This window comes from Pezoporus occidentalis, unplaced genomic scaffold (genome assembly GCF_034315485.1).
Source record: "Pezoporus occidentalis ecotype Australia unplaced genomic scaffold, CSIRO_AGI_Poc_V1 ctg263, whole genome shotgun sequence".
NCBI classification, from domain to species: domain Eukaryota; kingdom Metazoa; phylum Chordata; class Aves; order Psittaciformes; family Psittacidae; genus Pezoporus; species Pezoporus occidentalis.
This window is the reverse complement of record NW_026914534.1, coordinates 44,618-63,926: the sequence shown is the minus strand read 5'-3', so window position 1 is coordinate 63,926 and position 19,309 is coordinate 44,618. Positions and strand designations below refer to the sequence as shown.

The 19,309-nt window shown below is 43.6% G+C and overlaps 3 protein-coding genes across 4 annotated transcripts in view; all 3 read right to left on the bottom strand.

Moving 5' to 3' along the window:
• The window catches only part of LOC134166482 (histone H2B 5-like), a 218,780-nt gene that overhangs the window by 170,172 nt on the left and 29,299 nt on the right, over positions 1–19,309 (bottom strand). The window lies entirely within an intron of this gene.
• On the bottom strand, positions 131–8,292 carry DDX47 (DEAD-box helicase 47). 2 transcript variants are annotated; one of them, XM_062624148.1, is made up of 12 exons: positions 8,200–8,292; positions 7,567–7,660; positions 5,879–6,067; positions 5,156–5,227; positions 4,527–4,645; positions 3,945–4,016; positions 3,735–3,851; positions 3,427–3,573; positions 2,930–3,067; positions 1,471–1,541; positions 815–944; positions 131–721 (listed from the first exon to the last, which is right to left on the bottom strand). In XM_062624148.1, exons 1-12 carry the CDS (start codon positions 8,275–8,277, stop codon positions 599–601), a joined length of 1,350 nt encoding a protein of 449 aa, XP_062480132.1. In that variant the 5' UTR covers positions 8,278–8,292; the 3' UTR covers positions 131–598. The 2 variants fall into 2 exon arrangements, with proteins under 2 accessions (XP_062480132.1, XP_062480133.1); XM_062624149.1 differs by having other exon boundaries at positions 8,145–8,253.
• On the bottom strand, positions 13,754–18,590 carry APOLD1 (apolipoprotein L domain containing 1). Its single transcript, XM_062624146.1, has 2 exons — positions 18,456–18,590; positions 13,754–16,384 (listed from the first exon to the last, which is right to left on the bottom strand). Exon 2 carries the CDS (start codon positions 16,377–16,379, stop codon positions 15,591–15,593), a length of 789 nt encoding a protein of 262 aa, XP_062480130.1. The 5' UTR covers positions 16,380–16,384; positions 18,456–18,590; the 3' UTR covers positions 13,754–15,590.

The window sequence follows — 19,309 nt, the reverse complement described above, 5'->3', positions numbered from 1 at the left end:
CTGACACACTGAAGGTATCGATGTCACATCTGAATCGCTAAGATTGCCCTAAGAAGAAAACTCCTGGCAAGAGCTGATATTCAAAGTGATCAGAACCAGGTCAGCGACAAGACAAGGAAAGCCAGGTAGCTTTAAAATTCAGCAAAATATATTTGAGAGTTCTATAAGTCACATGTCCTCTCACTAAGGCAAAATCACCACAGCTGTCCTGTGGAAACTCAGATGCTTCATTTAACTTCTTCCTCTCCTGAGGCCAGATACACCCAATGAGTTTGGGTAGGAAGACAGGCTGCAGCAGTAGGAAAACTGCACTCACACTGCACCTTTTTGTGGACAAGCAGGGCCAGACTGGTCCTACTTTCAGGTTCAGAAGCAATTGTCTGGTGTTTCTGAAAGGAAGACTGGTTCCATGGTACCACGATGGGCCAAGCTCAGTCTGTAACTGCTGAAGCAGAAGAGAAGTTGTTTTCCAGGTGGGCTGCCTTGTTCTATAAGTAGTTCTGAAAGCAGATATCTTGGAGAGGGCTTGGAAGACTGCTTTTGCCAAGCTCACACAGCCATAAAGAGAAAAATACAAGAAGGCTGTCCAAATACTGAACTAGAATGCTTTCCTTTTCTTCTTTTTCCCACCTGCCACCTTATTCCTGACACCAATAGCTTCTTCTGTGTCATCATCATTATCATTTCGAGATCTCTTCTTCTCTCCCTGCTCCCGCAGCTCCTGCAATGTAATCAAGAGATTGACCAAGAGTTCTGGCACCTGAAGAAAATCAGGCTACAACAGTAAGTAAAGGGACAAAGAGCCAGCACCCACCATTCGAGCAATTCTCTGAGCCTCAGCCACACGCTCTGTCAGCATCATAACTTCTTCTTCTTGCATAGGGAATGCTGGCAGCTTCTTGCCAATCAGGTGTTCAATGCGCTGGAACAGCTCTACATCATATCTGAGACAAGACAAGACACCAACTTGAACCAGCCCTCCCAAGAGACTTCAGCTGTCACCATTCACAGACACTAGCCCTTATGAACAGGAATTGTTCTCTTGTGCTTATGGTCTCATAAGCAACTCTTAACTGCATCTGAATGATGCTATAGTTCAGGATGGCTTCATGGATTTATTCAGCTCATCTCTGCTGAGAAGTATTTGACAAATACTTTTTTTAGACAAACACTTCCCCATTTATCAAAAAAATCCCACTTAAGCTGCATTATACAGTATATAAATGTATTACAGTATACAATCAAATTACAAACAGTTAGCTCTGCTCATTACATACCTGTTTCTAAAACTTAACCAGACTTTTCTCCCTCTCTACCCTGGGCTTTGAATTCTCACCTCTTTAGGTAAATAAATGCAACTGGTGCCTCAGAATGAAAGGCATCATTTTCTCCTCGCCCAGGATAAGGTCAGATGTTTTCTGCTCTTAAACACAGCTGAGAAGAATAAGTCTGCCATATTTTAACACTTACTGTGTAACAAAGGTAATAGATTTGCCAGATCTCCCAGCTCGAGCTGTTCTCCCAACACGATGAATATAATCCTGAAAACAATTTTCCTGATCAGCAACAAGATATATGCAAATAACACAGAACAGAAGCTATGGGAAATTACCCCATATAATTCTTAGGAAAGAACGGGAAAATAGTGAGAAAATACAGTTTGGATTAAATACTCAGGACCATGAGCAGCATTAGTATATGAGAAGATGCTAGCTTGTAAAGGCCTATCATTGGTTTTAACATTTGAAGAATTCTCTTTCTAAAGAGAACAACAACTTTCAATCATTCAAGGATGCAGAACAAAAGCTGTGATACATATGAGTTTGCTAATGAGCTATCACTTCCTTGGAAAGCTAATATTTCAAGTGCGCCAATGCCTGCATTTTCACTTTTGGGATCTAGTGCTCTACATAGTCTGTCTTCCAGCCAAACTCTCACAAGTTGATTTAAATTTGGCAAGCACAGAGGAAGGGATGATGAATGAGAGTAATTTGGAAGCATCCAGTTCATTATGCATCTTCTGTTTATATGTTTCTAGGCTGTTTTCCAGGTTATATACTGTATTAAGGAAATTAAAATATTCCCTTCTCCACACAGGATCCGTGGAGAAAGGAAGCATCACAAGAAAGGATGTGTTCTGCAACATGGCTAGAGGAGACAGGACAAGATGGGGTGGGGAACACAAAAACTGTAACAACCAGTTGAAAACCCCCATCATTATTTTGTCATTTTACAATGTCAAAAGCAGCATCTTCAAAAGTACTCCCATACTTTCTCCTGTTCACAATGTGTTGTATCTTTGATCATTATAAGGAACAACAGCGATTCCTGAACTGCATGTTAGTAGATATGCTTTTATAGGAAACCAGGCCAGAAAACAATGTCATACCCCTAAGATAACACTGTATTTTCCATAGAGAGTTAATAACTCACTTTTTTTCCAGTTTGCTGTACTTTCGTGATATGAAGGTAAAACATATTAAAGACATTTTTCTTGATCACATCCTCGGTGAACATAATAGGAGAATTTTTACCTTTTTGTTTTTTTAAACATGGTTTAAAAAATGTGAAGCCAGACCTGGATCACAGGAGGGGAGGCGACTACCTGAAACTAGTAATATGTTAAAACTGTTTTCAAAGTCTAGAAGTCCTTTAATGTAATACAACGAAGCACATACTCCAAGCAGAAATACAAAGACATAGAACATCCCTCACTCCCCCTCTTCTCTTCTGGAATCAGTTCTACAATCCAGATGAGGCCGCCCAATCAAAGTGAGATACCAACTCAATTGCAGGGGTTGAACTCCACCTTTTAATCTACAGAACTCTGAACTACACTTCCAGTCAGCAGAACAGAGAAAAGGTATCTTTGTTCCTTTATCTAGTTTCAAGATGCCTCCCGGTGACCAGAAGCTCTCAGCTGGCTTACCTTAGAGTGAGTGGGAATATCAAAGTTTATCACCACATCTACATGTGGGATGTCCAGACCCCTGCTTGCAACATCAGTAGCCAGTAGAATAGAACGTGCCTTTGCCTTGAATTTGTTTAGAGCGCCCAAGCGTTTATTCTGGAAAAGATGAGGACAAAAAGGGAATGAGGGAATAATGCTCATTCTGGTTAATATGCTCGTGTTGAAACACTGGTACAGAACAGCTGAGGGAAACTACCAAACAAAAAAACACCCCAAAAACCACAACAAACAAACAAACAACAACAAAAAATAACCCCACACTCACTTCTCTGATTTCTTTTTGAACTATTACAGAATCAGTGGCAGCATTCACATTAGTTACATTTAAAAGGATCAGTCCAGTCCACTAGGTGTGAAATATCCCTTCTGTAAGGTAGTTGTGCTGCAGTTTGGTGCAGCCCATTTCCCAAGTAACAGGTCTCCTGTTTATTCCATTCTGTGGGATATGTCCATACCTGACTCATCTGCCCATGGAGAGGAATGGCAGTGAACCCCAAGTTGCGGAGCAGTAGAGCAGTCCTCTGAGTATTGTTACATGTACTACAGAATATCATGAAAGAGTTTCCAGCCAGTTCATTCAAGATATAAACCAGGTAGCTGTCCTGTAAAGAAACAGAGAGAAGAATTTTATGGGGTGGGGGAAGAAAGGAAGAAAAGAGATAATTACAGATGCCATATTAAAGAATAAGCACAAGCCAGAGAGGATCAGAGAAGATATTGGGCAGAGGTGGGAACAGCAAGACAAGGCCAGAAGTGGCATTACCTTGAATTTGGAAGGGATGAAAATGTAGTACTGCTGTAGTTTTTCAACCGTCTGGTATTTGGAAGAAACAGCACATTTAACAGGATTCTTCAGAGCAGCACGCTGGAGTTTTTGAACCTGGGAAGATCAATGAGAGATCTTGTCAGATACCGGTATCATATGCTCTAGTCATATAGCCTGATGGAAGGAGAATTAAAACTCTGCTCTCACCTTCTTTGTCATAGTAGCAGAAAACAGTAGTGTCTTCCTGTCTCGAGGAATCACTTTTAATATTTTATCCACCTGTAAAAATAGAAAGGAAATAGAAACGCTGAATAAAACAGCAATCAGGACATAAGCCTCCTCAAATATAATGATCATCCAAATAAAGATTAATGCCTGCATGCAACTCAGACTCACAGCAGGAACAAATTTCCCCTCTGCTAAAGAAAAGGTGTAGACTGATTGCTTGTTGACAGTGTGAACTCCACAAGTCCATTAGCAGTGGAAATCTCATGCAATACTCCTGCAGGAACGTGCAGGTGGCATGTTCAACAGTAACTTCATCAGTGTCAGCTGTTCCAGAAAAACCAGCAGATTTCAGAAACAAAATGCCTCCTATTGTCTTGCTAGTGTTCGGCAGAACTCTGCTAAGTTCTCCTCCCACCCCAGACTTCTGTGCAATTACTAGATCTTAGTTACAATTTGCTATTAATTTCTACTGAACAGCTCAGTGTTTACTATGTGACTGTCTGAAGTGATTTCAAAGGGACTCATCTAGTGTTCCAAGCTCCTCTTTTAGCAGATTCCCACCTCTGTCTCAAAATCCATGTTAAGGATCCGGTCAGCCTCATCCATCACTAGGAACTTCAGAGCTCGTAAGTTGAAGCCCTTTGTGTTCTCCAGATGATCAACCAGACGACCAGGGGTTGCTATCAACAAAATAATGAGGGCAAGTTTAGATGAAGAGATCCAAAGAGATACTGACAAATGGATTCTTTGCCCAAGAGAATAAAGGCAGACTGCTTTGTGGGAAGGACTCTCCCACAGGAAATCTTCAGAATGTTTTGAAGTAAGACTAATGAAGTCAGACTCTCCGACTTATGTCCTCCTTCCCTCTCTCCCCCTCAAGAAAACACAAACCAGAAGAGACTGTAGACAAGTTATACTGAGAAGGATGAGACCAGCATTTTGAATACTTCAAGAGAATGAAGAAACAAGCCAAAGGCAGCTTAGCAGGAATGCTTTGGAATGAACTTGTAGTAGCATGGCTACTGATGTATACTTTGGAAACACGAACAAGGAGTACCCAGAGCTCAGGACAAAACCAAATGAAGGATGAACTCTCACTTCTTCAAATGAAGAAAACCTTTGGCACTCTTTATTTGGACAACTACAGTTTGATAATATTCATACTTAGTAGCCCCAGCACATAAACTTACCAATTATAACATGTGGTTTCTTGGCTAAAGCCAGAGATTGAGACATGGTGTCAATTCCACCCACAATAACCGCTGCAGCACAAACAGAATACAGTGAAACATTCAGTGTAGCACCTGGCACCAGTTTCCTCCTCCTCCCTGCCACCCACAGTAACTCTGTACAAATGAAAGGCTACTTATCTTTATGAGAACTCACTTCATTTTAGCACACCTGACATTCCCAGGCCTCCAAAGTCCTTACCGGCCCCAAGTATTTTAATTTCATAGTTGAAGAGCTATAGACAGAATCTTTACCTTGCAGCTTTACTCAACTGCAAAAATAGAGGAATTCTAAATATACCCATAAAGCTTTTATGTTTGTTTAAAGTATGTAAGCCACCAGTACACACAGTCTAAAAGAAATATTAAACTACATCACATATAGAGCAGAGTTCTATGCTATTTCACTGGACACAAACTTACTATTGAGAAGATTCTCTTCTACTTCCACCTTTAACTGCTTGGGCATAGCATTCAGAAGAGCTGCAGACTACTCCATGACGAAAGACCATGCAGTCTTTCTTTCTCAAAACTAGTATCAGATATCTGTCTTCCAGCATCCAAAACTTTTCCCCTTTTTGTTCAACCCTCCATAGAAATCCTTTCTACTTATTCCTTTGCAATCTAGAGCTGACAAACTTCAAGTCTTCAGGAAAACTGCTCCAATATCACAATGCTACTTACCACTGTGGACACCGATGGACGATCCAAGAGCTTCAAACTGCTCAGAGATTTGGAAGGCCAGCTCCCTTGTTGGTGTAAGGACAAGAGCAAATAATCGCTGAGGTGTTTCCAGCAGTGCTTGAAGGATTGGCAAAGCAAAGGCTCCTGTTTTCCCAGAGCCAGTTTCTGCCAGTCCAATGACATCTCTGCCTACAAGGAACAGCAAGGAGGGCAAAAAGTGTTACGAATTTAGACCAGAGAAAGTAGCCTTTAAAGCATGAGAACTCACTAAGGATGGAGTGAAGAGGGTGTAAAAGACACATAAAGGGTAAAGAAGAGCAAAGGGCCAAACCAAAGTATTTCAGAATATCTCTGCAGCATTTTTAGAGTGACTTCATTTGTATGACAATTACAGTCATGATTCTTTCCATTCTCTAGTTAAAATGCTGCAAATATAGAGGTTTTCATACAAAATTTAGGTTTAAAACACCCTTTATTTTATTATTTCTCAAATCTGCCTGTCAGTTTACAGCCTATTGCTTCTATCTTGCCAAGTATTCTATACCAACTGTTGGCTGTTTACAGGCTTACAAGGAAACAGACTCCAGTGTCTGAGTCTTGTGTTATACCAACTGCAAGAAAAAAGCACTACCAAACTCATATTTCACAAGCCATAATCAATTCTGTCCTATTGCTTCATGGTCTGCAACAGGAAGGATTACAGCAGCAAGTCCTTTGCCTCAAAACAATGCAGACAAAAGCATCAGCAGAATCCATTCTAACCTCCTACAGCTGAGAAGAACATGCTGCCAACAGGCCTTAAACTGGAAACAATCTCTCAGGAATGCAATCTCACCTTTGTTTTTTCAAGAGAATCTTACACGTGGGGTAGGAGTCTGACAACAGTTAACTACTAGGACAGAGCTGACATTGAAAGGTTTATTCCCACTCTGTCATTGCACTGTTCTGTGCCTGCTTCACAGTGTTTTATGTTTACTTTAACCAAATAAACAACAAAAAAAAAAACAACCCAGCAAAACCACAACAGACAAACTAACAAGACAAAAAAAACCCACAAAGCAAACAAACAAAAACAACACACAAAGCCAATTTTTCTAGAAGCAGAAATGTTTGCCAAATTCAGTAATTTATTTTCCCATAATTCCAGGATGGTTACAGAAAGTCACTATGGTTTCATTATTACTTACTCCAGAAATTTCAAAGCACTGACTGCTCAGAGCAAAGCAGATTATATAAGCTGTGTAATCAGTCAAGGCACCTTTAATTTCACACACACTGTTGTTCTCTACCAGAAGAGGTACAGTCCTAAATCTATCAGGAGTTTCCTCTATGTCCTACAATTTTGGAAAGAAGATGGTCAATGGAGATCAGCAGCTCAAATGATTGACAATAATTCTATTTAACATGAAGTGCCAGAGCTATGCAACAGCAGCGAACACTTAAGAACCCATGTCTGCACCTATTTGAAAGTTTGCAATTGCAGTCAGTGTTATAGAAGAAACCGCTATTCCAAACTGCATCTGGGAAGACACAAGAATGAACACAAGCACTACTTTCAAGGCAGAGATCTTGAGTGATGAAGTGAGAACACTCTCATCCCTGCCAATTACTTCTCACTCAGCAAAATTCATTCACATATTGCTCCTGAGGCCTTCCCAGATTTGGGATCAGAGAAGCATACCACTCACCTTGAAGTGCCACTGGAATAGCCTCAATTTGGATCTTTGTTGGCATCTTCCATCCTAACTGGTCACAAGCTTCACACAGGACATCTGTCACCCCCTGAACATTATTGAAGAGAAAAGGCAAGAAGATATCACCAAGGAGACTTGAACCACATAGTTAAGTTAAATACATGCTACAACATAACCAAGCTTGTCTATAGCAGGCACAAACCCCACTAGACCCTCAACGCAAACTACATGAAAGGGCAGGCTGCTCACAACGATCCCCCCCTCCATCAGTAACGTCATAAATTGATTCAAAACTGTTTGAGGTGACTGCAAGCAGTGCGAAACTTGCCAGTTTTGCTTAGTTTACAACAGGAACTTTCTACACACGCCCCTACTGTCTCTCTTCCCCTCCCCTCCAAGGGTATCCCACGAGCATGGAAACAGGAAAATGCCCGGGCAAGTTCCCACAACTGAAAGAAACCCAGGCAACCAACTGAGGAACACAGACCGGACCAGCCACGCCAACCTCCCGGGAGCAGACACCTGACCTCCCCAAACCTCCCCATGCCCAGCCGCAGCGGCTCCCTGCGCACCGGCACCTCCGCCGGGCCTAGCGCCACCTGCAGCCCGGATCCGTGCCGGCCTCACCAGGTCCTTGAAGCTCCGCGGCTCTTCCACTGCTGCCTCCGGCTCCACTACCGCTCCTTCTCCGTCTCCTGCTGCCATTTTGGGCCGCGGCGCTCTGAGATAGCGCAAAGCATTCTGGGAGTTACACTCCCCTCGGGCGTGTTATGGGATTTGTAGTTCCGGGGAAAGAGCCAATCGGCGCGGGCGGGGCGGGACAAAGAGGAGAGGAGCAGGGCTCTGCTCGGCAGCCGCTGCTCGTTAGGGTGGATGCTTTCGTTGCTGCTGGTGGAGGTCGGAGCTCTTGCAGGATGGGAAGGGCCGTACCGTGACATCAAAGCGCTACCATGGTGGTAGTGTCTCTGCGAGGTACGGGTGGCTTCGTTTCCTTGAGGTCAGAAGGTGTTTTCTGCATATCGAGTTTTTCAGAGTGCAGCTCTCTGAGAAGTGGTACCAAGTGCTGTCATTTTCTTCTTTCCTGATGTGAAGGAGTCATCGTGGGCCTGGTTGCTGTGTCTGTGGGAACATCCCATGTCTCCACAAGGTTGTTAAGCAGCATACTTGAGGAGGCCTTTCTTCTAAAAGTGTCCAAGGCTTGTTTTCTTTAAACTTAATTAAGTTCACACTTCTGCAAGGGTGGTTGTGTTGTGATAAACACATAAATGTATTGGCTTTTGCAAATCATAGGTGTGGTTATGTGGATATAACTGTACGAGTTTACAGTAACAGAAACAAAATACGCTAACACAAGAGTAGACAACAAGTTAAAAAGGTTCAGATCTCTTGATCAAAACAGAATCACATAGCAAAAGAATTTGTAAAGGTAAAAGGAAAGGGGGGGGTGTGTGTGTTTGTCCTGGGTTCAGCATTAGCAGTCATTTTTCTCCTTCTTGGTAGCTGGTGTATTGCAGTGTTTTGACTTTCAGCTCGGGAACAGAGCTGATAACAAGGATGTTTTGGTTTGGCCAAGGACTTTGTGAGCCTCATGCTCTGCCAGGGACGAGGGGAAGCCGGGAAGAAGCAGAGACAGGACACCTGACCCAAACTGACCAAAGAGGTATTCCATACCACAGCACGTCATGCCCAGGATGTAACTGGGAGTTAGCCGGAAGGGCTGGGGGACTGCAGGGTTGGAGGAGGTATGCGTCGGTGCTTGGTCGGGCTGGGGGGCCGAGTTATTGGTCGGCTGGTGCTGAGGTGATGTATTCTCTTCCCTTGTTATTTCCTTTATCATTGTTATTATTGGTAGTAGCAGTAGTGATTTGTGTTATACCTTAGTTACTAAACTGGTTTTATCTCAACCTGTGGGAGTTGCATTCTTTTCGATTCTCCTCTCCGTCCCTCTGGGAGTAGGGGGAGGGAAAGAAGGGGGGGAGTGAGTGAACGAGTTACCTGACTGGGTTTAAACCACGACAGGTTTGAAGCTTGATGTAAGGAAAGCTAGTGCCTGGAAAACATAGAATTAAAGTACTTTTTAGTTTAACTTAGGTTGTAGAAAGAGAACAATCTTTATGTTGTAAGTCTGTGGAATGTAGTGGCCCCACTAAACATGAGTCAATTGTTTCACACTAGTCTTCTAAAGTAGTTTCAAAGAGCAATGTTTGTGTTTTAAGTCTGTGGTGAGATAACAGGATTTAGTGACCCCACTAAACATGAATGAGTTATTTCACACCATCCTTCTACTTATCAGTTAGTTCAGAGACAGTGCCTCCCAAGCATCTGCTAGCTTGGGATACTCGTCTGCCCATCCTGCAATAAATTTTGCAGGAAGGTCACACTGTTTTAAATCTTTGCTAGTTATCAGAATAATTACAGATGTAGCTGGTTGTGTGATTACTGGAGCGTCCAGCTGTGCCAAAGGTGAAAAGTACACTGTGAGGAAGACTGCTTACTTCATCTTGAAGACCCCTACTCCCAAGAGGAAGACTGTTTACTTCATCCTCAAGACTCCATCCCACAATCAGTGCGCAGATGCCAAGAGGAGGAGACTTATGATAATAAATTCTTGAAGCTAGTTATAATATCCCCTGCCTATATGCGAGAATTATGAATATGTATGTAACTAATGTAATAGTGAAAGTATATAAACCTGTAACAAATGCTAATCATTTGTGCCTCTGGCTACGGTCATGCACTCAGCGCTGTTGCTTTTGCTTTATTGACTTTGTCCCTCAATAAAACCTTGTTATCTCGTTTAGAGGAGTGAGATTGGATCTCACAGTGTGATGAGTGCTATGTTCTGCTAAGTTGGAAACTGGGGAGGGAATTTTCCCTGAACTCCAGGGAAGAGGGAGTTATGGAGTTATAGCCACCTGTACTGGGATTCAAGCACACTGAATTGGCTGTCTGAAACCTGTCTGCTTGGCACTAACTGCAAATGGGTGAGCCTTTGGCCTGCAGCTCAGCCTTAGCATTGCTTAGGCAGTGTGTGTTATGAGGGTTCTGTAGTCATAAATCCTACAGTTGTGAAAACACAAACCCAAATGAGCTCGCCAGGCACAAAAATACAATGTATAAACCTACATATATAATAGACATAAAGAGTAAGTAAACTTCAGAAGTGCTGGTATGAAACATTTTGAAGTAGTAGTGAAGAAAAAAAAAATGAAAAAGAATTGTCATTGCTCTGCCTTATTTTCTTGCTTATAGTAATAGCCAGTGTGCAACTTTGCCAGAAATACATAAAATAAACCGAACTATGGTGACTCACAGCATGAAATGACACTCTCCTAGCTCTCTTCATTGCTGCTGTTGTAATTCAGAGACCCTGCAAGTGCCTAGTAAAATATTGAAAATGGTGATGGATTTAGTGTCCGCTGGTATGCATGGTAAGTACAACTTACCACGTCATGATGCTGGCTCCTGAGCTCATTGTTTTCCATCTGGTCTGAGTGTGGCCTTTTTGATCTGTAGTCCCAGTGCTGGAAGCAGCAGGGCAACCCTGCAGGTAGGGGAGCCTCCTTTGATTTAGGGAAAAGGATGCTAACACACCCAAGAGCTTGGGCTTCAAAAGGACAGCAGAGTCAGCTGCAAAATGAAGCTTATGACTGCATTTCTGAGCAGGCCCCCATCTCTCCTGCTGGTTGGGGAGCCCAGCTGTGTGTGCTGTCAGTGGAAATGCTGACATACCTGAGCATCTGTCATTGGATTTCAAGTGTGCCATTTCCTTTGCTCCCAGAACAATGAGGAAAGTGAGGGGAAGTCTGAACAAATGCTCTGCGTGACAGGGAAAGGAGAGGAAGCCTGAAACAATTAACTGGGCAGCAGTGGAAATGAAACTGCTGCATCCCACTGTGCTCAGGAAAAATTATTTTAAAATAATAAATAAAAAAGAAACACACAGTGCAGATGACCATAAGTTTCAAAAAATTACAGCCATCTGAGTTATGAGCTTGCTATATATTGTTAATGCTAAAGGTTAAGCCCGGCCAGCATTGACACATGAACCCTTGTAAGGGTCACTGGGATATCTCAGGAAGTGGAGTCAGGGATGTGACGGGAAGTCACTGCTTGTGATTCTTTGTTGAACTCATTGCCCATATAAAATGGTAGGTGCTGTTTTGGTGGGGAGCAGGGTGCAACAATTCTATTCTGGTGAAATTCCAGTTTGAGTAATTCCCTTTTGTCAGTAGATGCATTTGAATAAAAGTTCCCTTCTGTCCTAAACTGCTTGGCTTTTGACCAAACGTGTTCCTAGCCCTACTGCATATTATAAGCTCAGTTTTCCCTTGGGAGCATCCACAGCAGGTGAATTTTAGTGCAGGTATAATGCAAACTATTTCATAAGGGATGCATAATAAGATAAGATGGACAGTGCATACAGTAGGTCACAGTAAACAGTAAATGGTGCTGTCTACCCACTGGGATGCTCAGAGGGAGGTTATTGCTGTATCCTGACTCTTTGACTGTACTTGAGTTCATTTGTCATAGACACCTTTTATTGTGCTTTCAAAACATACTATATGACTTTGTGTTAAATTCATGTTTGCACTTCTGCTTCACCATTGAATCAGGCTTCATAATTGCTAGCCTTGCCTAAACATAAATCACACATGAACCCTTCTCCCTCCGCTGCCTAGGTACCAAAGGAAGTGTTCCACCAGCACATCTAGTACTCTAAAGGGTAAATGACATAACTACTAGCAAAAAAAGCTGCTTATCAAAGACACTTCTCCCAGATGTTGCTTGTGACTCTAAAGGAGTCACAATATTGGAACTAATCTGATACTGCGGTAGATGCACCGTGTCCCAGCCCAGGTCACTTGTTTTTGATGCTTTTTCAGTACCAGCTGTGGCACTCATCTGACCCAGCAGTATGCTGTTTCAGGGAGCAAAGTATTAAGAAATTAATCTTATCCCTCAAAATGGTAGATTTCTGGCAGCACAGCTCCCAGGGCTACCTCCCCAGGGTGTCACATGAGATCGTGCTGACTGCACGGGAGGAGGCAGGATGGCATGCCTGGAGCTGGGTGAGGAGGATCCAAACACCTCCTGCTCTGCCTGCTAGCTGCTAGGTCAACCGTAGCTGGGGTGTGAGGGCACACACATTCACAGGACTGTCTGACTTAGAAGGCATCCAAGAGCACTGTATGGGTTTTGATGCAAAGTCACACATCTCCCCTGTCCTGTGTAGATCTTCCAGCCTGGGGATCCTACTCTCTGCCTAAGCCTCCCTTTGCATTCCTAGCAAACAAATCCAGAGAGGGGAGTGGCTGAGACCTGGCCAAGGGAGTGTTGCACCTTAGGCTCAATTACACTCACACAACAGCACTGCACAACCCAAATCCAGAATTTGAGTGAAGGGTAAGCCTAGGGAAAAACAGAACAGAAGCAGGATTTTTTTTTTTTTTGGTTCTTTGTGGATGAGACTCAAAGCAAAGTATCTGATTTGTCCCAGCCTGCTGAAACAATGGTTGTGATTGCAGTGCAGGACTGTGTTGAGCAGGACAAACCAGCCATAATGGAGCTCAAAGCTATCAAATTCAAATCTTTCTGACAGCCAGATTTTTCTTTTCAGAGATGTTGCTGTTCTATGTCGTTCCCTGTGTGTGGATGTATGGACAAAGATGCATTTCCAGAAAACTGGAGAGGAGGTAGGAAAGTAATATATTACATAATTTTCTCTGTGATGATGAAACCAGCCATCTCATAAGCATTGTAAAGCTGTTGTACTTTGTACATTGTAAAGTCAACTGATCTGGTGGAGTTAGCTGGTGATATGCTGGAGCACTAAGAAAAATGTTACATCATGTCTGCTTTTGTGTAGGGTGCAGTTCACACTTATGTGCTCACATATATGCACCACGGTGTTTGCATGTCAGACACCAACATCCACAGTGTACATGAATTAATGTGCACACAAAGATATACACTCAGACAAAACCATGTGCACTCATACACCAATGCCAGCTGTGTGGCCTGGAGCTGGGGACCTCACTTTTCATTCTTGCCTTCTGAACACGTCCAGCTGCTCATACCGATTCCTGGCTCCAGTGCTGGAACATGAAACTGAGCAGGGTGAGCCAGAGGGCAGGAATGTGGTCATGTGCAGGTGGGCAGAGAGACACTGACGCAAAAGTGCTTCATATTAATTTAATTAAACCAACAGTGTAGTTGTTCATTTTTGGCAGAAACGGGCATTACAAGCATCTGAGTCACACTCTGAGGAGCCAAGGCTTTTGTTCTTATGTGAAAAAAACATATGTTGATGTCACAAAAGGAAGAGACGAAAAGGACAAGGATTCAAACTCTCTGAGATGGATTGTTGCCCTTCTCCAGAGTTTGCTCAGTGTTACAGAATTACAGAGTGAGTTTTTCTAATCATTTTGATACATGCATCTGCAGGGAAGTTTCACTTATCCACTGAGGCTACCTGTGGAGGTGGAATTACCCCTGGGAATTATCCCTGCATTAACTCCTCTACTTGTCTCAAGCTAGTTTCTGGGGTCTCTTCCTTGTACTTCTTCCAGGTGCTGATGTGATCCCCACCATCACACTACTTGAGCACTTTTCAATATTTGTCCCAGAAACATTCTTTTGAGGTAGGGAAGTACTACTATCCCAATTTTTAGACAGAGAACTGAGGCACTGAAAGGGTCAAAAATCATGAAGGACATCTTTAACAGAACAGTCACTTGAAGGAGAGACCCAGCCCTTCCTCCTGCTTCATAAGTGTTCTGCTGCTGAATCATGCTATTCCTTTGCACCCCTCTTGAGTATTAGTACCAATATATATTTTGCTAACATGAAGCCTTCCCTGGGACAAGGGAAGTCTTTCCCTGCTACGAGTATATGTAGCTCTCCATGAGTGCTGCCTCCTCCCTCAGGCAAACCACTGTGGGTTTCACAGGCTGCTTGACTGCATGGAGAGGGGCACCTCCACCTTTCAGATGTGCTTCCATCACAGCTGTGCTCCAGCTCAGACCAGTAGCACCAACCTACATTTTCCTCCCTGATGCAAGAGATATAACTGCTTTCTTCCACCAGTGCCCTGAGGCAGGCTGTGGTCCCAGGAACACTGACCTGTCCTTCTCCTGTTTTGATTTATAAGATCTGTCATCAGTGTTTGACCTTGTTTCACCTATTTTATAGTTACCAGCCTTCCAGCCATGCTTTTCTTTCATATAGGGACTTCCTTTCCCTCACAGCCAAAGAACAGGTAACTTGCTCTCACATGCCACAGACTTACTTTGCCTCTAAGAACAGCGGCTTTCCTTTGGAGCAGAGGCCTCCTTTATAAAAGAAAAAAAAATACATCTTTAAATACAATATCAGAACCTTAAAATAATTCTGTGTAAATAAATAGAACACAAACATCACAGTTCTCAGCCTGCAGAGGTTTCTTCAAAATGGATAACAATTTCTGGCCCTGCTATTTCACCTGGGGGTGATGAGCTATCCATACAGTCTGTCATATCTGGAGATGCTTCCTTCAACAGCATTTCCAAATGTACCTCGGTAACTGGACAATACTCTATGAGGAACTGGCAACTGCTGGTTTTTTGAGGGTGCCCTAACCCTTTTACCATTCATAGATTTATAAGTTATTTACAAACCAGGTTCAATCAGCACCATGGCTGCAGGGATTTCATCAGCCTCCTGACATGCTACTTTTTGCTGCCTTGGGGAAGCAGAGCTGGGCAGATGGCTGGGGAAGCATGGGTCTGAGGAATGGCCATCTACCGCTGCCTTCAAGCTCTGGGATCTGCTGGTGTGTACACAACAGTCCATCATAACCTCCAACCTGAATGAGGTGACTACTGTCAGTTGGTGGTGTGTGTGTGGAAGCTTTAGCTTCCTATCAGGAAGGAGTTTGTGTTCAGATATAGATAAGGCACATGAGAGATGTGTGCACCTGTGCAGATTAACACCACCAATATTACAATAGCAACAGGTAGCAGTGCTAATGGTGACAATTAATAATTGTCTCCAAGCCTGGTTTTAATTATAGGGCAAACACTGTTTAAGCTGGATGATCTTGGGATCTCAGCAGTCTTTTTAGCATTCAAGTTGGGTCTCCTCATGCATGGGGAAAGCTCTGTCCTCGACTCAAGAAGTTCACAGACTTCATCCATCGCTCTGGTGCAGGTCTCGAGGTTGGCAGCCAGCTTCTGGATTTTGGCCTTAAGCACCGCCTGGCTCACTTTAGTGACCTCCTTTGTGTACTCTGGCACGAGGAAGCTGTGGGAGCCACAGAAGACCATGAAGCAGACGGAGTTGTACAGCGAGATGGAGGCTCTCTTCTCTGACTGGCGCAGTGTGGGGTCCCCTGGGCCCTGCCCTCGGCGGAGGAACTCCAGGCAGCCAAGGATTTCCCTCATCTGTTTCCGACAAGTCATAGCGATTTCCTGCACCTTCCTCACCTCCCGGGAATTGCAAAGCACTAAGGAGAGATCGGAGGTGATGCTGACAGCCCCCCCAGCTGTGGCCAGACCCAGACCCACAGCTGACACCAGGAGAGAGGCTCCCAGTGTTGCCGGGCTGAGGGACAGCCCCACGATGGCTGTGACAGCTCCTGCAGCGGTCAGGGTGCTCCCACTGACATTGGCAATCAGGGACCTTTGTCGGAGCTTGCTGAGTTTACGAGCCGCCTTGTGAAGGTGAGCAATTTGGCCACGCAGCCTCCGTCTCTGATCCAGCAGTGCGATGTGGAAGTCATGTGTGGGGTCTAGTGTTTGAGGGAAGGCAGCACCATTTCTCTGCATGGCGCCTGTCCAGAAAAAAAAAAAGGCTGGATTGAGGTTGAGACATGCTCAGTGTGGACCACCATTTCAGGGATGGCATTCAGCCAGTTTTAACTTCGCTTCAACCAGCTACATGAAAGGGTTGCTGTCTACACACACGTACGCACCCACATACATGTGCACATACACACATGTTCATTTAATTATCATATTCCACTGTTTTTCGTGTTCCCTGAGAAGACTAAAGTGTCTTAAAAGCTTGAGTCAGGGATGCTGTTGTTATTACCTCTGAGAAGACACTTCCAACCCTGGGGACATAAATTCCTTTGAGATTAAGTGAGTCAGTGCCCAGAATAATAATGCTGCCAGAACTAATGTGTTGTTCCCATGATAGTATTCACTGGATCTACAGTGTTCAAGGGCATCTTTCACAAGAAAGGCCAGGCTCTGAGGAGGTGAAAGCCACCCATCCCAGGTTGCTATTTAGGGGTCAATTCCCATTAAAGGAGGATAGAGGGAAGCTGCTAAGGGGAGTCAAGGTCTGGCTTTTCCATCTAGGAGGTGAGAGGCTCATTGATGTCTCACATGGGTATTGTGAACATCCTTCCTTTCTTTTTAAGCCTAAGCAACTCTAGGTCTTGCAGCATTTTTTTTTTCCTATTGTAACTTGGTATCAGGGTCTGGAAAAAGATGGGAACCATTGTTCTGTGGTGCTTGGTACGACCAGTGGTGGTGGATCCCTAGTGACAGTGGCAGGGAGACTAATGGACCTTGTTTAAAAGATTCATGAAGGTCACATCAGAAAAGTGAGCCCACTTTCCATAATCATTCCCTTGGGAATGGGGGAAAGGGTAAATACAGGGGCCTGCAAACAGAAATGACTTGAAAAATATTGCAACGTTCCCTGGCAAGATAGCAGGAGAGTGTCTTCCCTTTTAGAGGATGAATCTTCATGGTTTCAGTATTAGGCGATCTCTGCCCTTTGTCACAAGGGTAGAAAAAAATGTTCCAATAAGCATTTGCAGGTTGGAAATGTGCTTTTCAAAGGAAGCCAGCATCCCTAACCCTACTTATATATAGAGCAACTGAGGCAAGGGAGGCAACAGGAGTGTAGCATCACTAGTTGTCTGGTGGGAGCAGAGATTTGCGCTTCACAGCATTACACTGTGCATAAGGTTGTGCTGCCTCTGCACCTAGCCAGGTCTAGCTAAAAGGATGTTTGCAGTTTGTAATGCCGTCATAGCTAAAAGACGTCTCTGTAGCAGAAAGATCCTGTCCCAGAGCTAACTAAGCAAAACTATTCAGTGCTGCAGTCACTTTTTCACTTCTAAATCTTCTGTACTATGTGAACTGGAGGTGCCTGGCCCCTCACAAGTGCATACTATATAGTTAACATCCTGGGGGCTTCATTCTGCTGAATCCCTGTTTCAGAAGGAGAAAACCTCCTAAAGTCTTTCCATCCTGAAGTGTGTAATTCTCACTGCAGTTTTTTTTCCCTTTTACTTGAATGGATGTCCTAATCCATCTCACACAGAATCCTTTAGGACCTCCCCCTATGTCCTTCTGAACAATGACCACAGGCTCTCTTGTTATCATTGGACCATTTGAGCCACTTGGTCCAGTGTGCTTTTCTTAGCTTGAGGCAGTGTCCTCTTATTTTTTACACTATAGTCAGAGATGAAGCTAAAAGAACAGAGATTAACACTTAAATTAAATTGATATTGGCACTGAAATGAAAAATGAGCATATTATCAATAACTTAAAACCAGATCAACATGATGATCATTAAATATATTGATTCCTGTGGCCTCTTAACAATTTGCTCTTCATATTTTCTCGCTGAGAACATTCTCAGGTAATAACAGCAGAAATCTCACTGCAGTTAATTGGAGAGTTATTCAATATATAACATAAACCACACAGTGATGCATGTCTTTTGAATACACTGATTATATACCAGCATAAAGGAAAATAAAGACAAATCCTGCTCCTAGAGAAAAATCTCCCCAACAAAAAAGGTATTAATTAGTCCAAAAACTGAAAACGCTTTTCTAATACAGTGCTCAGAGTCTCCAAAAAATACTAGTTCAAACTTACCTTTAGTTTCCAGCTGACCTCCCCAAAGACAAATTTTGATCTGTTTCTGGAGGAGACCAATTTATAGCTCCTGTGGACCAATTGCAGCGATGGGAATGCTTTGCCTCATACTGGGAGTTTGCCATTTCCTGCACTCCCTTGTGCAGAAGGATGTGACACACTGGAAAGTGACCTGTGGGACAGCTAGCACACATCACGTTCAGGAAACGATCCGGGCGAATGAACATTGTGTGTTCGCTTTTCCTGAAGTATAGAGGGAAAAAAAAAAGTCAAAAATCTCAGCCTGTTCCTGGTGCTGAGCTAGTGCAGTCATTCCCCCCTGGGGAACAGTTACGTTTCCTTTCCCTGAAATAGCAACTGACTTTCCTCAGTGCTGGAGCTGCTAATTGCATGATGACTGAAGTCCCCCCCACTCCCCTTCCACACGTCTAGACCCAGTGGACCATCAGCCAGCCAGCTTATTTCATTCAAGGCCAGTGTACTTTCAAAATCCCAGCTCTCTGGGACAATCGTGTGTGTGACTGGCTGGAGTAGAGCAGAGCTGTGTGAAAGCTGGAGCTGTTCTCCACTCCATAAAAGGGAAGCAGCTCCACAGCAAGACAATTGCTCTGAATTCCTATTCCTTGTCCTGAGTAGTTAAAACCATGCAGTATCCTGCAAAAGGAGGGATTTCCCTATGGATTTGCTCTGTTTCTTAACCATAGACACCATGATGGTTGAGAAAAAAAGGCATCTGGAAAAAAAATAGGTTGTTTTCCTGAGGTGCCTGCCCAGCAAAGATCACAATGAAAAGGTCATTGGGGTCCCCTCTTTTGCTGCCTTCTTTTGCCTAGAAGTTGTGCCCACATACAGAT